Genomic DNA, 18,823 nt, shown 5'->3' with positions numbered 1-18,823 from the left:
TTTAGTAACAGTAAGCTACATTTTTGTGTTCTTAAAGCTAACACCTTTTGTACAGGTGAACTCCTATGAACACGAACACTACAAATACCCAATTCAACAACAGAAAAAGAGTGCAAGTTACTCAAAGACAAGCTGTCAGATTGCTCTGAAGACATACAGCTTCAGAGAGCATGAATTTTAACTATCACTGCAAGAAAAAGTTATTTAAACATAGATCTTAGCTTGTAAGAGGGTAGATGTTCATACATCCCATTTATTTCGACATACATTTAGAGGATTAAAAGACAGTCTAATACCACGTGATGTAAACAGTAAATACATTGCATTTATTTCAAGGGATTACGTAGAAAACAAAAACATGCATAGCAAGGGTTTCCCTCAATTTATCTCGCCTATATTTGCATTTATATATGTATTTATGAGTGGGGCACTTTCCTTAACCAACGAAAATCTTTAGCAAGCATTTTACTAGTCTATATTTCATACCCTAAAAAGATGGAGGAGTGGAATAACTATGTGAAACAGGACAACTATACCATCAGGTCTACTTGGCAAAAACAGGCAAACACCCCTTTGCTCCTAAGTAAAGATTTTAATTTGGGTTTAGGATTGCTCCTGGTACTGCACAGAGCACTTAAGAGAACAAAAACAGGAAACAAAGTAAGTCTTTTGAATGCCTAATTAAAGTCTTGCACACACTATTTGATATAGGCTGTCAATTTTTACGCATTTTAACTATGCAACAGGAAATTATATAACCATACTTAACAATAAATCTGTCAAACTCACCAAGATTCCAGAAGGAAGTCTTTCATGGGCAGCAACAACTCTTCTACTAAAGTCATCTTCAAAACCATCCTTTTCTGAGAAATGCATCTCAGAAGAAGGGAAACTAACTTTCCACAGTACAGATAAATACAAATCTTGCAGCCATAACAAAACGTTGTACCAGCATTTCTTCTCTTTCCATTGAAGCAGAAGAATTATGTAAATCTTCTAGTCTCAGAGAAAAGTATTTGGTATATTTTCCCATGCAGTATTAAGATTAAAAAGGAAGCACTTCTTTAAGAAAGCTCACACAGAAACTCCCTCACCAATAGGCTTTGCTTGAAATGTCACAGCCCCCTTGCGCTCTTGGAGATAAGCAATAATACGGGCACACTTGCCATATGTTTGCACTGATAGGTAATGATCTTGTTTTACACCAAGTCACGTGACTTTAGCTGGAGCTCCCATGGAAAGAAACAGGGATTTAGTTAATGATTCTTAAGCAAAGTCTACATTAGCTCACTTGGAGACTTTTTGCCCACTGTTGCAACTCTAGCACCTGTAGCAGCATTCAAAGTCCTAGTTCAGCCTGCAGCACACCTAATTCAAGAATGCCTGCTGCCACTCCATGTGCCTGCTCCCTCCCCTAATTGCTTCACTGGGCTAGCTAGTCACATTTTATGGGACAAATTTGATGACATTTCAGGGTCTAGTATTTATGGGCTATTTCTCCCCCTTTCTGAAATTGCATTACAACAGTAAAGAGAAAACTGACCTGATGCCAAGCTTATATTAAACCACACAAAACCAATGCACACAAAACTAAGTATTTTTCCTGAGAAGTTTTCCTGCTTTCTTTAAGCTGAATTGATAAAGCAGTACAATTCAGATGTGTGGACAACACATACATGCTTATTGTGTACCTAGCTCCATGACTGAGAACAAGAATCAATTTTCAATCTGAGGAATTTTGATATGTCATTACTTTTCAAAATAGTATTGCGAATAGGTGCAATAACTGAGGGAGTGCAGGAGTATAAGGAAACAAGTCTACCCTGAATGTGAAAGACATTCTCTAAAGACCATTACTATTCCCTCAATGTAGACATATTCTCATTACCTTAAACCCAAGCATATCCTCCCCACCCTCAAGGTGTTACTTTATGTCTGCTACAGAAGATGCTGGAGGAATGCTGCTTGAACTGCAATCTAAAAAATAATTTAGGATCCTGCTACTACATTCACACTATTCTCCTCCAAGTTTTGTACCATTTATGTATTAGGCTCTGATGCAAAGACAATGAAACACATTACTGGCTGCAGCCAAATGTAGGTTTCCAAAATAACTAAAGAACTACACTCAAGACTAAAACTAAACCAGTCTTGATGACACACTCCTAAATTGAGTGTTGGGACTGCTACACCTGCAAGTAAGGCTGCATAAGCTGCTACCACCTCTGGGTCCTTTTCTATAGAATGAATGTTTAATGTAGCTCTTCACAAGAAAGATTACTGATTTTGTAAGCAGACATGACAGGTACTTTCAAAAAATATTAAGAATTAATAGACATACTCTCTGCTTGTTCATCACTACTTTATCATGAGTGTTCCGTTAATATACGGTAAAAACCACACAGGTATGAGCAGGATGGAAGCCAGCTTTGCAAGATGGTGGTTCTTTTCGAACACTTTTTACTTAGCTTTATGTTCATTGGTTTGTGTGTTGGGTTTTTTTCTGTACAATGTTTTATCCATTCTATATTAGTATTTCAGATTGATATTATTTTCTTCAAAGCTTCTAAAAGCATTTCAGAAGACAGACTTCCTATAATACAGATAAAACTGCAGTCACTGCAGTAAGGTAAAATTAAGCCAGGTAATAAGCTTTGCACATTTAGTAATCCTCCTTGTCTTTTATTTCTCAAAATTAATAAGGTAAATAAAACATAATTCCATCCGAATAAGTTTCAGTTCTACATAATTTGCTTACAATTGACACAAGAAAATTAGCTTTAGTTTTGAAAAGCAAGTGGGCCAATACGGAAATATTAGAAGCAATGTTTTTCATGCAACCTTAATCAGGTCTTTGGTGTGAGTAAATTTTAGTGTGGTTTAGCCTTAGAAAGCACATGAGTTTTTTCACTAGCTTCATGCAAGTTAATACTGCTAAGAAAGATCAGTCACCATCCTAGGTTCTTTTTTTTTTTTTCCTCTGCTCCTTGCGGATCTACGCATCTTATCGCATTGCTCATTAGTCAAAATCCCTGGTGGGAAGTACGATACCATTTTAAGTGCTACTTTTCTATAGTAACCTTCATGTCAACCTCATAAAGTTTAACCATGCCAAGTGCAAGGTCCTGCACCTGGGTCGGAGCAATCCCAGGCACAGCTACAGGTTGGGCAGAGAAGAGATTCAGAGCAGCCCTGCAGAGAAGGACTTGGGGGTGTTGGTTGATGAGAAAATGAACATGAGCACGCAGTGTGTGCCTGCAGCCCAGAAAGCCAACTGTATCCTGGGCTGCATTAAGGGGAGCGTGACCAGCAGGTCAAAGGAGGTGATCCTGCCCCTCTACTCTGCTCTCGTGAGACCTCACCTGGAGTATTGTGTGCAGTTCTGGTGTCCTCAACATAAAAAGGACATGGAACTGTTGGAACAAGTCCAGAGGAGGGCCATGAGGATGATCAGGGGACTGAGCACCTCCCATATGAAGACAGGCTGAGGGAGTTGGGGCTGTTCAGCCTGGAGAAGAGAAGGCTGCGTGGAGACCTCATAGCAGCCTTCCAGTATCTGAAGGGGGCCTATAGGGATGCTGGAGAGGGACTCTTCATTAGGGACTGTAGTGACAGGACAAGGGGTAACGGGTTCAAACTTAAACAGGGGAAGTTTAGGTTGGATATAAGAAGGAAATTCTTTCCTGTGAGGGTGGTGAGGCACTGGAATAGGTTGCCTAGGGAGGCTGTGAATGCTCCATCCCTGGCAGCGTTCAAGACTAGGTTGGACGAGGACTTTGGTGATATGATTTAGCGTATGGTGTCCCTGCCCATGGCAGGGGGGTTGGAACTAGATGATCTTAAGGCCCTTTCAAACCCTAACCATTCTATGATTCTATGATTCTATAATGTATTTGATTGCAATCATTCAGTTTTACAGCATCCCAGAGATACAGTATTACTTTTTTCAGCCTTGCAATGGAAAACTCACGCTAGGAGATTAGAATGAATAAGACAAATCCTTCTCTAACTAACATATCTAATAGATACAGCAAGTATGGGGCAACATTTGTTCATGCTCCCTATGTTTCCTTCACCCCATTCTGCCCCAAATCATTTTACTTGTCAGCTATGACATAAGCACCACAGATCTCAGTCTCCCACCCCAGCCTAACATTAGAAAAGGTCCCTTCTCCCCAAGCCTCAACTCTGATTCCTAAATTCCATCACAGTTTCATGCACTTTTTTTTTTACACTTTTCCTACTGGGTGCAAAGTGGAAAAATTCCTAATTCTCCTATAGAGATTAGGAAAATCAGACTAGGACTGAAAACACTTTCCTGTGCCCAAGTTCTCTATCCTAGCCCTGGTCTGAAGCATCTGCTTACTGAAACTGGAAACGAAGCTCTGCTCATTCCAGCTTGTGGTAAAATACAGTCAATACAGCACCTGTTACTTCTAACTGCAAAAGTCCATCCATTCCCAATATAGACTTTTAAGCCTAATCCAAAAGATAGTAACTTTGCCAAAATAGAATAAATTCAGACATAAAATGAACTGTCGTGGTTTAAACCCAGTCAGGTAACTCGTTCGCTCACTTCCCCCCCTTTCTTGCCCTCCCCCTGCTCCCAGAGGGACGGAGAGGAGAATCAAAAGAATGCAACTCCCACGGGTTGAGATAAGAACAGTTTAATAACTAAGGTATAACACAGATCACTACTGCTACCACCAATAATAATAATGACAAAGGAAATAACAAGGGAACAGAATACAACACCTCAGCACCAGCTGACCGATAACTCGCCCCCCCAGCCCGACCAAGCACCGACCCATACCTCCTCCAACCCTGCAGTCTCCCAGCCCTTCCGGCTAACTCCCAGTTACATCCTGGGCATGACGTGCTGTGGTATGGAATACCTCTTTGGTCAGTTTGGGTCAGGTGTCCTGTCTCTGCTTCCTCCTGGCTTCCCCTCCTCCCTGGCAGAGCATGAGGCTCACAAAGTCCTTGGCCAAACCAAAACATCTCTATCAGCTCTGTTCCCGAGCCGAAAGTCAAAACACTGCACTGCACCAGCTACCAAGGAGGAGAAAAATGACTGCTACTGCTGAACCCATAACAAAATGATAGAAGACATACTGAATTAAGACCATTTGGGCCTCAGGTCTCTTCTGAAAGGGGCATAATTCTTCTTCTATGAGAAAAAATCTAAAGCTTTTCGTCTAGTAGAGTGGAAACATACCACCAAGCTTTGCTTCCAAAAAAAAAAAGAAGTTAATATACTTGCTAAAATTTTCCATATAAAAGCTGAAGGTAGCTTGGATGAAACTGGAATGAAATTTTCCATTTTAGTAAATAAAGTTCTGTGCAACTAAAAATCAAGCTCTGCTCAAAAACGCTGAAAAAGACTAAAAGGCAGTTACCTGCTTTTACCTGCAACTCCAGACTGCCAAAAACCTAAAAATAATTAAAAAACCCTATCACAAGTACAAGAATCCCAGGAGTTAATAGATGCTAGAGTACACCAGTGATACAAAAGCAGTTCATTGCCCACTAAACTGGTGGAGCAAAAAGTATAAAACCAGATGTCTAGTACTCCACCTATGATTCAAGATGGTATATTCAATGCTTTCAAGATCCCCTATCAGATGGGAGTCAGGAGCCCTTCAAATTAGGATTATTTTTTCAGGGCAGCTCAAGTAGGTTTTTTAATCTCCAAGGGTGGGGGTAGAAGAGATAGCAAGACAAGACAGCCACAGTTTATTTGGACTTGGCCCTTTTGTAATGGGTCAATAGTTATATGGTTTCCGATGACTCATCTGATTCTGGTATTATGGCATCTTTCCTTCTATTAATCGAAGCTTTTTTTTTAATATATATTTTTTTTAAGTCATCTTTTTTTTTTTTTTCTGATTGCAATGGAACTTCAGAAAGAACAAAGAATACTTTAAGAGTCTATAAAGTGAATTTTACTGTTAAAATGACCAGTTCAATCAAAAAGTTTGGTTACATGCATGCAAAATTTCCATGTATATTAAGACCTTAACTTCTTTCAAGGCACTTAAAAGAAGTAACTGGCTAATCCAAAAGCACAGCACTTTGGAATCTGCATGGCCATATCCCACACAAGTGCCTGACACACTTCACATATCTATTTCCAGGCAGACAGACTTTTCTACTGCCATGTAACATCCTTGGTTGAACTTCTAGACACATACCACAGAAACCACAGTTTCTGAATAGACATTCCATCTATCTCATTTTTACATGAGATGAGAGAAAGTAGATGAAGGTTTTCCTGTATGTTTCTAGAAAGCACTAAGCATTTCCCTAATAAACAAACCCTTTTCTTTCTATTTTCTCCATTTAAAAAGGTTTATTTCCAGGCACTGATCTGCTCCAGGTGAACTTATATTTTCTGATAACCGTCCAGGATTTAGAAGTCAAAAAAAAAGGAACACAGTAATGTATTTAACCATGAAATGCATCTTGATCTACTACTGGTGTATAATTTGGTTATTTTTAGAATGTAGACATGAATATAAGATCTGAAACTAGTTCATATCTTCAGGTTGACAAGAACAGAAATATAGTTATTCTGAGAAACAGATACATGGAATATCCCCTAAGTTCTAAATATAATGTATATCAAGAAGAAACCTTCTGTTACTTTGTAGACTGTCCTTACTGTTGAACTGATAAACATGTACCAAGATAGAACAACATCCATAAATTTAATTTGCGTATAAGACTTGGCCTTTTTATTAGAAAATTGGGTAAAAGTGCCAGTCTTACAGAATTCCCACACAAAGGTATTTATAGCATGAGATGCTGGGAAAGGGAAAATTAGATATAGCTGAGCAAAGCAGCATATGCTTACTCATTCACCAAACACAAATCTACCTGCATTATTGAGTTTTAATGAACACAGAGAACACATCTGTCTGAAGGATCTAGCTGATCACCCCCAGCACACCATAGCACATCTGCACTACCTATATGGGACATGACAAACCTGTAAGGTAGCCCCGCAGATTTCTTGTTTGTGTTAACATGCACACTTTTGGTTTGTGGAATGAACAGTTTTAAGTCACCATCAGGTAATTTCTACTTTTGTTTTAATCACTGTATTTCAGTTCACATCACAAACTAAATGTTATTGTCAGCCACACGACAGACAACTACTTTGATTTCTAATGGAATCTCAGGTACAATTCACTATTAGAAGCACTTCTTTGAAAGAATCTTGCAAAGAATCCTTTAAATACTTCCTCTAAAGGGCCCTTCATAACCATCAAACCAGAAGCAGTACATTTCCTGAAGAGACAGTTGTGCAGTCTAAAAAAAGACAAGTAAACCTAAAGACATGGCCTAAGACTAGCTTAGCATGTGCTGCCTTCAGTCATGCAGACCAACACAAAAACATCACCTGGTACACTGGAGGCTTTTACATTATTACTTTGCGTATTTATATTTCTGATACAGAACTTAAGCATTTTGGATAAAGAAATGGGCCAGTTCCTACGTTAAAAGTCTTGTCTTTTCACTCAGTACAGAAAGCAGCAATGAGGAAGCGTCCCTTAATTTGGGGAAAAAGTGACTCAGGACAAACTCTGATGGTTAATATCAAATTACAGGACTGCAAAGCTGAAAGAAACTGATAACAATTAAATCCTTAACTGGGAAGGGTAAGCTAGCATCCTTTACTTGGAAATTCCCTTGAAATAGACACAAGAAAAAAAAAATTCTATTTAAAAAAAAATAAAAATCCCCCAAGAATGTGCTTAAGCTCTGTCCTCAGAGTCTGGCTTGACTTGTCATGACAGTTTCATATTATATCAGCCTGCCAGCACAAACTGAAATGTAAACACTACTGTTACTACATAATGGAGTCTGTAGTAAGATTGAGATAGCAGCTATGCAAAATAAAATGCTCATTTTTAAATGAAACATTCTTTGCAAAAGCAGCAATATTTTTACTGTATTTGAAGTGGATAATTTTATTTACAATTAAAAAATTAAAATCTCTGCTTACCTATACAACAGTGAGGTATTTACAGAGCTGACATTTTTGGGTTACTGTAGAACCTTAAAATGCAACTTCAGTAAGATCAAAGGTTCATAAAGAAAATACATCAGCACTGCCAGATGCAAAAATCATTGGGATACAGTATGCCACTATGTTATGTTCTCAGTATTTGTGCAGTATGGGATGAAGACATCTAATGCATATGCCTTAGACTTGAATTTGACCACAAACATATCACTCACTGTTTTGCATAAGTCTGAAAGCTTTTTCACTGTGGATATATGTAACGCAGCACTGAATCTCATACCAGAAGGTGTCCTTTCATACCATTTCAGCCACTTACATACAACTTACTTGCAATGCATGAAATAAACAATGATTAAGAAATTACTTTATACACAAGCTAAAGCTATTTAAAAAAAAAAAAAAGTAGCTTTCTAATTCAGCACAGATACCCTATGATCACACACAAACTGTGAAGAACTGGGTTTTCCTGTATTTTGTGACCTTGCACTTAAGACACAAGACTGAGAAAGAAGACTGAGTACCAGCCATGTGAACGGTTACTTCCAGTAAGAGAGAAACAAACGTGCCTGATTTAACATCTAGCTTTGACAGAGGTTCCCAGTGTGGCTGTGAACAAAATTCTTTCAGCTTTATCTGATCTAGATTGCAAGTTCTCTGGGGCAGAGATCAAGGCATGAAACATATAGTGCAAAAACCAGCTATTCTGGACCTCCAGATACATAAGGAGGTGTCAAGTGAGTTTATATTTCCCCATAACTGATCCAGACTTTACATGCTGGAAGTAGGGAGAAAAGGACAAAAAGTTCTCTGAACTACGGAACTGGAACATTTCATACGTATGTCTTCCGAGTATATAATAATGAAGAACTAAACTTAGTTTTGTAACAAGACGAAATATTACATATGGTTCATACACCACCTCTTTTACAGGCCATTAAAAAAAACAAACATTTTTATATGCTTAACTGAAGTTATGCTATAAGCTTAAAAATAAACACTGTAATTGCTTATGAAAGCATTGCAGCACTATCTAGTTATTCCTACTATAAATAACAGTAACAGGTAATAAAGCATATAATTCAAAGTTCCTGAATCCTGAGTTCATTGATAAACTTTTTAACTTCAGCTCATAAGTTTAATATTCTACCATATAATAGCAATACGTTTTTACAGAGCACCTCACAGTCATTCTCTTACTCTATTCAAGTAGAGAGATTTTCCTTGTTTTCTGTAAGGAATGAAGTTGTTTACATTTCTGTATGTTCTGGGATGCAAAGAAACTAGAGCTAGGAGAGAAGGCACAACTCATGGTCCTGGCTGGAGCTAGCAGCCTAGCATGGTTAGGTAACTACTGAGTGACAAGCCTGCACTTTCCGTAACACAAAGAAAGCATTTTGTGACTTGCAATTTTTCATTGTGACTAATGAATATCTGTATATTCTTACAATGTGCATAATGCTACACATTTTCCTTTTTTCAATATTTTGCAAACATGAAGAACTCAGTATCCGAAAGTGTCCTGAGAAACGCTATTATAAAGTATAAAACCTCCAAACCAACCAACCAAAGAAAACCAACAACCAAACAACTGAGTTCTGTAGGATCATCTCTGTATCCTGTATGTGGATCATCTGTAGTCATCATCTCTGACAATATCCTAAATAATATCACATACTAACAAATGTACTGTTTATAGCCATATACTATGTAGTATAGCTATGCAGTATAGCCATAAACCGCAAATATACTATGGCTAACAAATTCTTGTGGCCACAATGGAATTTTGCTTGGAAAAAAAACCTCTTCAAACGATGTGCACATACAAAACCCAGGCATATTTATCACATTTTGTTGAATGGAAATGCAGGCGATTAAACGGCATACTGTCTTGATCTATTAAAAATCCCTGATGTCTGCTACGTGTACTCCGCAACCACTGGGTAACGAGAGGAACCATGCAGCTTACAGAAATTCAAACGTGCGCTTGCGAAAAACTCGAACACATACACAAAAAACGCCCAGCGTATTTCCAGTGATGAGCACTTCATACTCCCCGCACCAGCGGGGATAAACAGAAAAAAAAAAGGCGGAGTGTCCCGCAGGTACGCAAGTTAGCAGCCCGAGTTCAAGCAACGTATATCCGCAAACGGAAGGCGCTAGCCCGGGCAGCAGAGCACGTATCGCGATTTTTAACATTTGAGAGTCGCACCGCCAAGCAGAGCCAGTAAAACAGCCGTTTCAAAACGGTACACCGCCCTCCTGTCACCGCAAGGCTGGCAGGCAGCGCCGGCGGCCACCCCGAGCTGCCCAGGCACAGCCCATAAGGGCATAGGCACACCGCAGACCCCCACTCCCGGTCTAGCCCGCGCACCCAGCAGCCAGAGGACAGGAGGGGACGGCTCTCCTTCCCCCTCTCCTCGCCCCATCCCGCACACCGGATCCCAGGGCAGCGGCTGGCAGCGCAGGCATTGGCTGCGGGCAGGCCAGCCGGCTCCGCTTCCGAGCGACGGTCAAGGCGGGTGTGGGGGCTCGACGGTGCCTGCTCAGAGCCCTCTCCGGAGAGCGGAGCGAGGCCGGGCCAGGCCCTCCGCCACCCACCTTCCCCTGCAGCCGGCCGGCGCGGCCGAGAGTGTGACACCCCACCCCGCCCGCTTCTCCCTCACACAGCCAGACACCGTGCGCGCCCCCTCCCCAGCCGAATTGACTGCCTCTTCCCGCTTACCTTGAGCGGGGCCCGGCGTCAGCCGAGCGCGGACGGGCGAATGGCGGGGGGGAAGAGAACTGCCCGGGACCAGACGTGGGTACGGGGGCACAAGAGAGCCGCGCTGGGCGGCTGGACGCGACCTGCGCCAAGCGGCGGCCGTTGGTGCACCGCCTGCACGTCCGCGACACCGCGCGCCGCCGCCGGGTTGCGGCGGGGGGTTGGGGAAGGTTGGCGCGCCGCCGCGGCGGCGGCAAGCGCGCGCCACCTCAGCGCCGCGGTCCCGCCTCGCCCCGGGCGCCACGTGACCTTCGGGGAGACGCAGGACGCGCGCGGCCTGCAGTGCGCGCGCTGGGAAGGCGGCGGTGGGAGGGGGCGCGGTCCCGGTCGCGGCTTGTCCCTCCGCAAGGGCGCGCGTAGCAGCTGCCGCGCTCTGTGCCTGCCCCGCGCAACTCGCGCCGGGTGGGGCAGGAGGCGGCCGCGGACGTTTTAACCGGCGAAGGGGTACGGAGGGGCAGAGACAATAGCGGCCGCGGCCTTACTGAGGCAGTAATCCACAGCCGGGTGCGGGTGGCTTCGCTCCCCTCGCCCTCCCCGCCTTCCCCTGCGATTCTCCTGTTCGGCCCTGTGTTGGTGTCGCAAGCTCGGTTTGGTGGTGGAGCTGCATCCTGGGCACCTACCGCGGGCACCAGCCCGTTCCGCCAGGCGCGGGGTGAGGCGGTCCGCTGTGGAGCGCGCTCTGCAGCTAGGCGCAGCAGTCTGAGCTGTGTCTCGGAATTAGCGCCTCGTGAGGAGGATGTTCAAGAAGAAGCAGGGTTCTTCTTGCTGGTTTATACATCTGTCATCGCATCCTGTTGAAAGTTATCGGAGTACCCTAAGGGGACTGGAAAACTGGGGGGGGGTTTATTATTTTTGTATTTTTTTATTAAACTGTAGCGTTGCAAAATCAGAACGTGTCCAGCAGGCCGGGTGTGCATTTCAATTCAGCAGCTTCCTTGCCCATTGGTTTTGTGATTCATGCCGGTGCTCACTGAAGCTGGCTTGATAATTTGCTTGAGTCACACTGTTGCCCAGAGGCCCTGGATTATATTGAGACATCATATATACTGGAACAGGAGAATAATCTCACAAAAATCTTGCAGTATAAGAAAGGAGGCAGAGAAGTAGCATAATAGGAAATAGAGCTTAGGTTTCACAAATGTGAATTGTTTATCACGATCAATGTTACTTCTTTATTTTACTGGACTTCTGTCTGTCTACCAATTACTTTGTCATCTGTCAATCTGTTTACAAGAGTTTTGCTAAGAACTGGCTTTGCCCCAATGGTTGTTAGAGCCATTTTGGGCTGTTGCATAGCTTTTATATAATTGTCACATAAGAAATTGGGCTAGTTAACAGTATATTCACTGCAATTGACAAAAGATGTGCTAGCTGGCAGAGTAACGTATAGACAAAGTTAATTGTGATAGTCCATGTATCTATAAAAATATCCTTAATAATCTTTTGTATGAGTCCTACACAGAGATGAGATGTTTCTATTTGTCTGTACCTCCTGGGACAAAGTTGCGTAAAAGATTATAGTCAGTTAGTTTGCTTATTTGCAAATAACATAAATCCCTTTGAGCACAGAACTAAAAGAAATCTATCCCTGCATAGCTTGCAGTTTGGATTTTTAAAGGAAGCTGTTTGTGGAAGAAGACACAAGCTCAGGATTACATGGGTAAGGTGACTATTTTATATATATGCAAAAAGAAAGGTCAGATTTCGCGCCTGCCCATTTTGATAATGTTGTTGTGTCAGAAATTCAGTCAATTTTGGAACACTTTCCAGGCCTTGGGATATAAAGATGTAACACAGACTAATGAAGCAATTTTCTACCCTTCAGCACAATCATTTTTCAGCTGGAGCAGTTTTCTGAAGAGGCCTCTCGTTTGAATATAATATAATAATAATTACATAGCCACATTAGCATAATGTCTGTTGCAAGCACACAGTCTGTGCTTCAGCAAATAGATCATTTCCCTTCCTTAGTTGGCATCTAAGTTGCTCAGTTTGTGAGGGCAGCCACATCAGTGGTTCCTTTAACACTAATTTTGTGTTGCTGTGATCCCTTTGCTGGTCGTGACAGCAAGTGATTTTTTTAGTTGAGGGGTTTCTCCTTTCCAGCATTAGACAGCCCTGTTCACAGGAAGATAAGAGGTAGGGGCTCAATCTATCGTATGTCCTCAAATATCATTTTTAAGCTAGATCCTATTATAAAATTAAGCCTAATCCAAAAGCAGGCAAGCTTCTTAGGGGGCACAAAAATCTCTTCTTGTAAAGGGGTAAGAAATTGTTAAGTCTTACTTGTCTATTTCATACTGGAATGGGTGTTTCTGATTAAAGAGCATTTATTTAAAAATACAGTGTTTTCACTTTAGGTAACCTTTTCGTTCCATAATTATCTCCAGACAATCAGAAGGCTACAGAAGTAGACAGCCTTCAGTGTTCTCCTTTTGTGTTCTCTGCTCTTTTGCACTTACACATAGATTATGATCAAGCTGTAGAAAAGGCTTGCATTTTCCGCAGCTGCATCAAGTGAGATTTGTTTCCACTCTGATTGTGTGGAGTTACACACTATGTAGTGGTGTAGATAGGATCTCTCTACATCTAGGCATGATTTGCAGTCCTTGTTGAACCATAACTCAGTGGTAGTGAAACCAGGGACTCCAGGCCAGAGGAAACCTGCCACCTCATTTGCATTCATTTTGCTTTTTCACCAGAAATGTCACTGTTATTTTCCCCATCAGGGAGAGGGGAGGGTGTGATGAGAGTGACTGCTTACTTTTGGTTGGTTTGGTTTCTGATGGGGAAATAATTTGAAAGCATAAATCATACATAAATCAGTGGCTCTCTGTCTGTTCAACTGCCAGATCATGTCTAGCAGCAATAATGTGTGAGAGAGGGAGCCTGCATAGGGCTAGGCAAGAAATGATGAGGGGTCTCCAGCAGGATGCAGAGCGCCAGGGGTAAGTCACAGGTCTGGGAGGATACGAGGTGCTAGGCATGGCTTTGGTGAAGTGTGTCTCAGAAGTGTGGTTCTGTAGAGAGTAGAGAGCTGTAAGCATAGGGATGTGGCAACCACCAGCTTGCATTGGTCCCTGAGAGCTCAATGTGTTGCTGACATTCGTAGATGAAAGAAAAAATGGCCTTTTGCTTAGTTGTTACAACAATTATATATATATATATATGTATTAATACAAAACAAAGTCTTTGGCCACATAAGGGGGGGAAAAAAAAAAGATGACATCATCGATGAGACATTGTTGATGTCTCATTGCCTGTTTGTATGCATACAACACCCAGAAACCATTGTTTGTAGCAGTCATTTATCCCATGCTCACCATCACCCCTACTCATATTACAGCAGCCAGGATATCCTTAAACATTTATTTTTTATTGTTGTTTAGACTCTTACATCTTACTCCTAGTAAACCTGAGAGACTCTTTATCTCTGCATCTTAGTCATGACTAGCATATGCCCTCTCAGGAGTGTTTCAGTAGCTTCTCAGAGATCAAAATGACATTATGATAGGATGTAACAAATTGGTTTAGTTTCCATTTAACAGTTGGAAAAAATTAAGAATGTTAAAATGTTAATAGCCAGATCCAGGCCTGTAAGGAACTGTAACCCCAGGCCACCAAAATATTTAAGCACACCAATAGTCCTGCTTTAGTTGATGAACTTGTTTGTAGCTTTAGGATATTTGGTTAAGTCGGCACACTTGGATCAAGTGTCATGTAAGCAATATTTCTCCATTCAGTCATTAGCAGGTGTTTCACAAACCATTTTGTGATAATAGATACGGTAGGGTTGCAGGCCTCCTGCTATGAATCTCCTTATTCTTGCCACAATCACAGCCTAATTAAGAAGGGTTTATTCTGCGCCTGTTAGCATGAGTGATGAAACGGTGAACTGGAAATAACTGTATCAAATTGAATGGATGGTATAAGAGCAAAGTGGGGAAAGAGGGAAGGAAAGGTGTTGCATTTGAAAATGTGCACAAGGAGAAGGATTACAGGAAAGGCATCTTGTGTAATGAAATGGGAAATGAGAGAAGGGAAGTCAGCAGAAGATTGCAGCCAAATCTGGTGCCTTCCTTCCTCTCCTTGCCAGCAGTCTTATCCCCCCACCGTCTCTCTCACAGTACCTTCATCTCCCAAAGCCCTCGTGGAAAGAAAGAGTTTTCTCTACTCTTTACAGCTTTTGTGTCTCTTTTGCCTGGCCAACATTTTGCTTTAGTTCTTAAAACTTACTGTCCTTTTAGGAAGACAAAACACTTGTGTGGAAAGATTTGGTTTGGATGTCTGTCTAGTCAGTGGAAGTGCAGCTTATGTGGAATCTCATTCATGTGTTCACCTTATTGTTCAAGGATACAGAGCACTACACCAGTTCAGGGATGATCTCACTTTGCAACTAATTGCGTCAAAGATTATGGCTTTGGGTATCACCAATTTCTGGTTTGTCACTCTCAGGCCACAGACAGATCTTCCTCAATAACTGGGTCACAAATCCAGGATTAATTCTCAGAAGAACTCAAGGACACCTGGAATCACAATGACTTTATGACAGTGGAAGACAAAGTAAAACCCTCTTTTTCACATCTTCTTTCATCTTCAGAAATAGCACTTCGTAATTTTGGAAAGTGATTAGATAATTTAGCTTAATGCTACACTTTCTCACACTCTTAAATACAGTTGTTATAACGGAAGAATATGAATTTATAATAGAGTCGAATATAGAATTGAATTTGAATTTCAATAGAGAGAGTAATGCATGCTGGAGTGGAATATGTAGGCAAGAAAGAAGATACTATCCAGAAGGGGCACTTCAGATAAACATTGGAATCAGTGTCTGGTTTTAAATGTAGTCAAATGATTCTGTTTGATAGGCAATTCTGTTGCTTCAGAAATGATTTGCATTCTATCATCATGTAATGGAACAGAGACTGGAACAAATTTTCATAGTCATCATGAAGAATAGAACATAAATTATATATACAGAATGCAAGAAAAATTACTCAACCATGGAAACATAATTAGACTTTTATATACTCAACAATTCTATTAATTTTGAATATTTGGTATACATTTGTGAGCAACTACAGCTTAAATAATAAAAAAAATGCTTTTTCTAATTCTTTGAAATGTTTATTTGTGTATATCTTGTTTACCATGCATCACAACACCGTGCTTCTGGAGAGCAAATCATTTCCAGTAAAACAATACTGGTGTGACTGCATTTCCAGCTTTTTGAGGAACCATCCTCAAAACAAAAGAAGCAAAACAAACAAACAGAAAAACCCCAAACCTCCACCCTAGTACATTTTAGTTTGTTTTTTTTTAAGTATTTCCAGTAGGCTTCAATTGAGTATCAGGAAAATACTGGCTGCTTGTTTTTTTTTTCAGTAAAAAGCTAAGACCTAATTCTGCTACAGTAACACAAAAGAGAGATCTGCCATTGGCTTCACAGTGGGCAAAATGGGTTTTGTAATCTGAGATTTGAGACATTTTTAGAACATTCATGTGAGATCCAGCTTGTTTTCTATTAAAGCTAATGAAAAGACCCCTGTGGCATTTTGCAGGAATTGGATCAGGCTCTCAGTGGTACAGGCTGTTCTATATATATAACTTACATGCTGCCGTTGGTGTCAGTGGGAGATGGGCTCCCAACCCAAAGGAGTTGTAGGAAGTGATGGATTTTTACAGAGGTAAGGCAGGTTGAAATAATTGCCATGGCAAAGAGGAGTTAAGAGTTTTGTGAAACAGCTGCAGCTTTGTAATGTTTTGAAAGGCCAGACTGTAACTCTGCGGAGTGATGTAATCTCACATCTTTATAGAAATTTACCTTTTCTGTAACAGTTGCGTGAGAACCTACGTGTGTTATGGTTCTCATTTTAAAAGTCTCCTAGCGTGGAAATGCTCCTCAGTGCATTTCTGTTATGGGAGCTACGCTCACATCATTTGCTGCTGAGCTACTCCAGTCTCCTACTAATTTAAACTATAATACATAGATGTAGAACAAGATGCAATGTAGAACTGAATCAAGCTCTGTGTGTCAGTACTTAAGTCTAGCAGGATGATCTTAGTTGTAGTTCAGTCTGTATTTTAAAGTTTCTCCCACCACTTGTTTTTGTATAGCAGGCACGTTTTGATTTGTGTAGTGTGATTGCTGCAGCAAAAAGTATGGAAGGAAACGAGCACGTGGGGCAGCTGATACTTTATGGGTTAATACTGTATCCACAGTACCTCACCAAGGCCATGAGGGAACTAACGGAGAGGACTGAAAAGCAGTCATCTAAGCCTGAATGATGTGAAATGCCCAGATGTCATCCTGATCCACCTGATGGAGCAGGTTTGCTCGAAAGAAACTTGGATCAAAAGAAAATCTACTTATGACACCCCTGCACCCATGGGAGATAGTTCTGTTTCTGGGAACCTTCCTCTGTGGCCAAACTAGTCATGGTGAAAAGTACAGCCCACGTGACAGTAAGAGGACTGTATGTATGGTTTCGTTGAGAAAGTAAGCAGGGTCTGCCTCAAGCTGTGGTGGCCTACAAATATCAATTAACAAAGCCCCGTAATTTATATCACCATTCTTTTACAGAGTAGTAAATAGGCCAGTTCTGGACAGGATTTGCTCTATTAAACTCTTCTTATCATGCACATTTTTTAGTAAGTAAAATCACCTTGTCAGTACATGGATCATTGTTTAGATACTTAGAAATTGCTGCAGTGCAAGTAATGTGGTACTGAGACATAAGTACCCATCTACTGTGCATTTAAAGTTATGAAGCATTACAAATGTTACAAAAAACACTAATAAACTTTTGTATTAAGGTATGGCTGCCCATGAATCTCAGCTTTGACTTGTCATCCTGATCACAAGATCCCATTTGTTCTTTATTCAAGAACAGGGGGGTTTACACAAGCCTGTTTTTTCCAGTGGTTTCTTTCCCTGCTTATCTAAGCTTTCTGTGTGCTGAGGAACCTTTTCCGCTACTGCTGCCTTTCCACCAGTCTTCTTTGCTGCTTGCTGGTTGCTTTTTGTATCCTTTTCTTTTTCAACAGGGCAGATTTCATTTGTATCAGGTGTCTCTTTTGTCGCAGTAGTCTCTTCTACAAGTAATAAAATTTTCCTCCATTTACTATGCTCAGCAACACAGAGGTACATAAGGTAAGTTTTGCTTTCAAATTGGTTATGACCTTATCGTGTTCTTTTCCTCTTCCCATACCCATAGAGAGAGATACAGTATCACAAATGACATTACTACATTTTACAGAACCAAAAGCAAGCCCAAGTCTTTATGGTCTCCGATGTCTTTTTAAAGACATGTAAAGAATTGTTTCTCACATAACTCACCTAATTTACAGAACTGCTCAGAAATGTCTAGGTTACCCATACCATTAAGGCAGGAAAGGAAAGAAATGTATTTAAATATTTGTTCTTCCCTTAAGAGCAGAAAGGGGAGGGGAATAGAGTATAAAATGTTCTGTCAGCAATGATATAACATGTATACACAGAAAAAATACTTAGGCAAAAATATATAAAACAGATATTCTGATAATGTTGGAATTTAAGCCTTATTTGGAGCTAAAATGCTCTACATGAGGGACTGGTAATTGTGCAGAATAAATCAATGTCCAAGTAGCAATTATATAGTAAAAGTCTAAAGGAACAGTACAATTCTGTAATGTGTAAGAATGCTGAAACACCAGAGAGCTTTTAATTTTCTACCTTCTCTCTAAATTGGACAAAAGAAATGGTCACCCATAATTCCAACTTTACCATTCAATATGGACATAAAGAGAATAATTGATTAATCACAAATAGTAGTTCTACAATCAGGATTTTCTAAAACACTTTGGCATTTAGAGCCTCTTAATTAGCAAGGCCCTTTTGGGTTTTGGGTTGTGGTTTTTTTTGTTAACTGTCAAACATCTACCTGAAATAAGTCTCCCTTTGGAAAATAACACCATCTGTGTATATATAAATGCTTAGGAGGTCTTTCCTCTGCATCCAGGAACTTCAAAGTATTTATTATTGCTTA

The 18,823-nt window shown here is 40.8% G+C and overlaps 2 protein-coding genes across 4 annotated transcripts in view; both read right to left on the bottom strand.

Moving 5' to 3' along the window:
- LPIN2 (lipin 2) overlaps positions 1–10,773 on the bottom strand; it is a 45,030-nt gene extending 34,257 nt beyond the window's left edge. Inside the window, exon 1 of one of the 3 annotated variants that reach the window (XM_057397567.1) lies at positions 10,755–10,773. Coding sequence is in view for 2 of the 3 variants with exons in the window: in XM_057397568.1 (XP_057253551.1) it covers positions 790–876 (87 nt within the window). In the remaining variant the exon portion in view is untranslated. Of the gene's footprint in view, positions 1–789; positions 1,345–10,754 lie in introns of those variants that run through there. The other 2 variants (XM_057397568.1, XM_057397566.1) reach the window with 2 other exon arrangements.
- A 6,489-nt stretch (positions 10,774–17,262) lies between these two features.
- Positions 17,263–18,823, bottom strand: part of MYOM1 (myomesin 1) — a 75,357-nt gene continuing 73,796 nt past the window's right edge. The window contains exon 40 of the mRNA XM_057397563.1: positions 17,263–17,891. Coding sequence (XP_057253546.1) covers positions 17,680–17,891 — 212 coding nt within the window. The 3' untranslated portion in view covers positions 17,263–17,679. The remainder of the gene's footprint in view (positions 17,892–18,823) is intronic.

This window comes from Pezoporus wallicus, unplaced genomic scaffold (genome assembly GCF_028554395.1).
Source record: "Pezoporus wallicus isolate ANWC-B61680 ecotype Strahan unplaced genomic scaffold, APGP_CSIRO_Pwel_v1 contig_227, whole genome shotgun sequence".
Classification (NCBI taxonomy): Eukaryota; Metazoa; Chordata; class Aves; order Psittaciformes; family Psittacidae; genus Pezoporus; species Pezoporus wallicus.
Note: the sequence above shows the minus strand (reverse complement) of the source record. Positions and strands in the feature narration are given on the sequence as shown.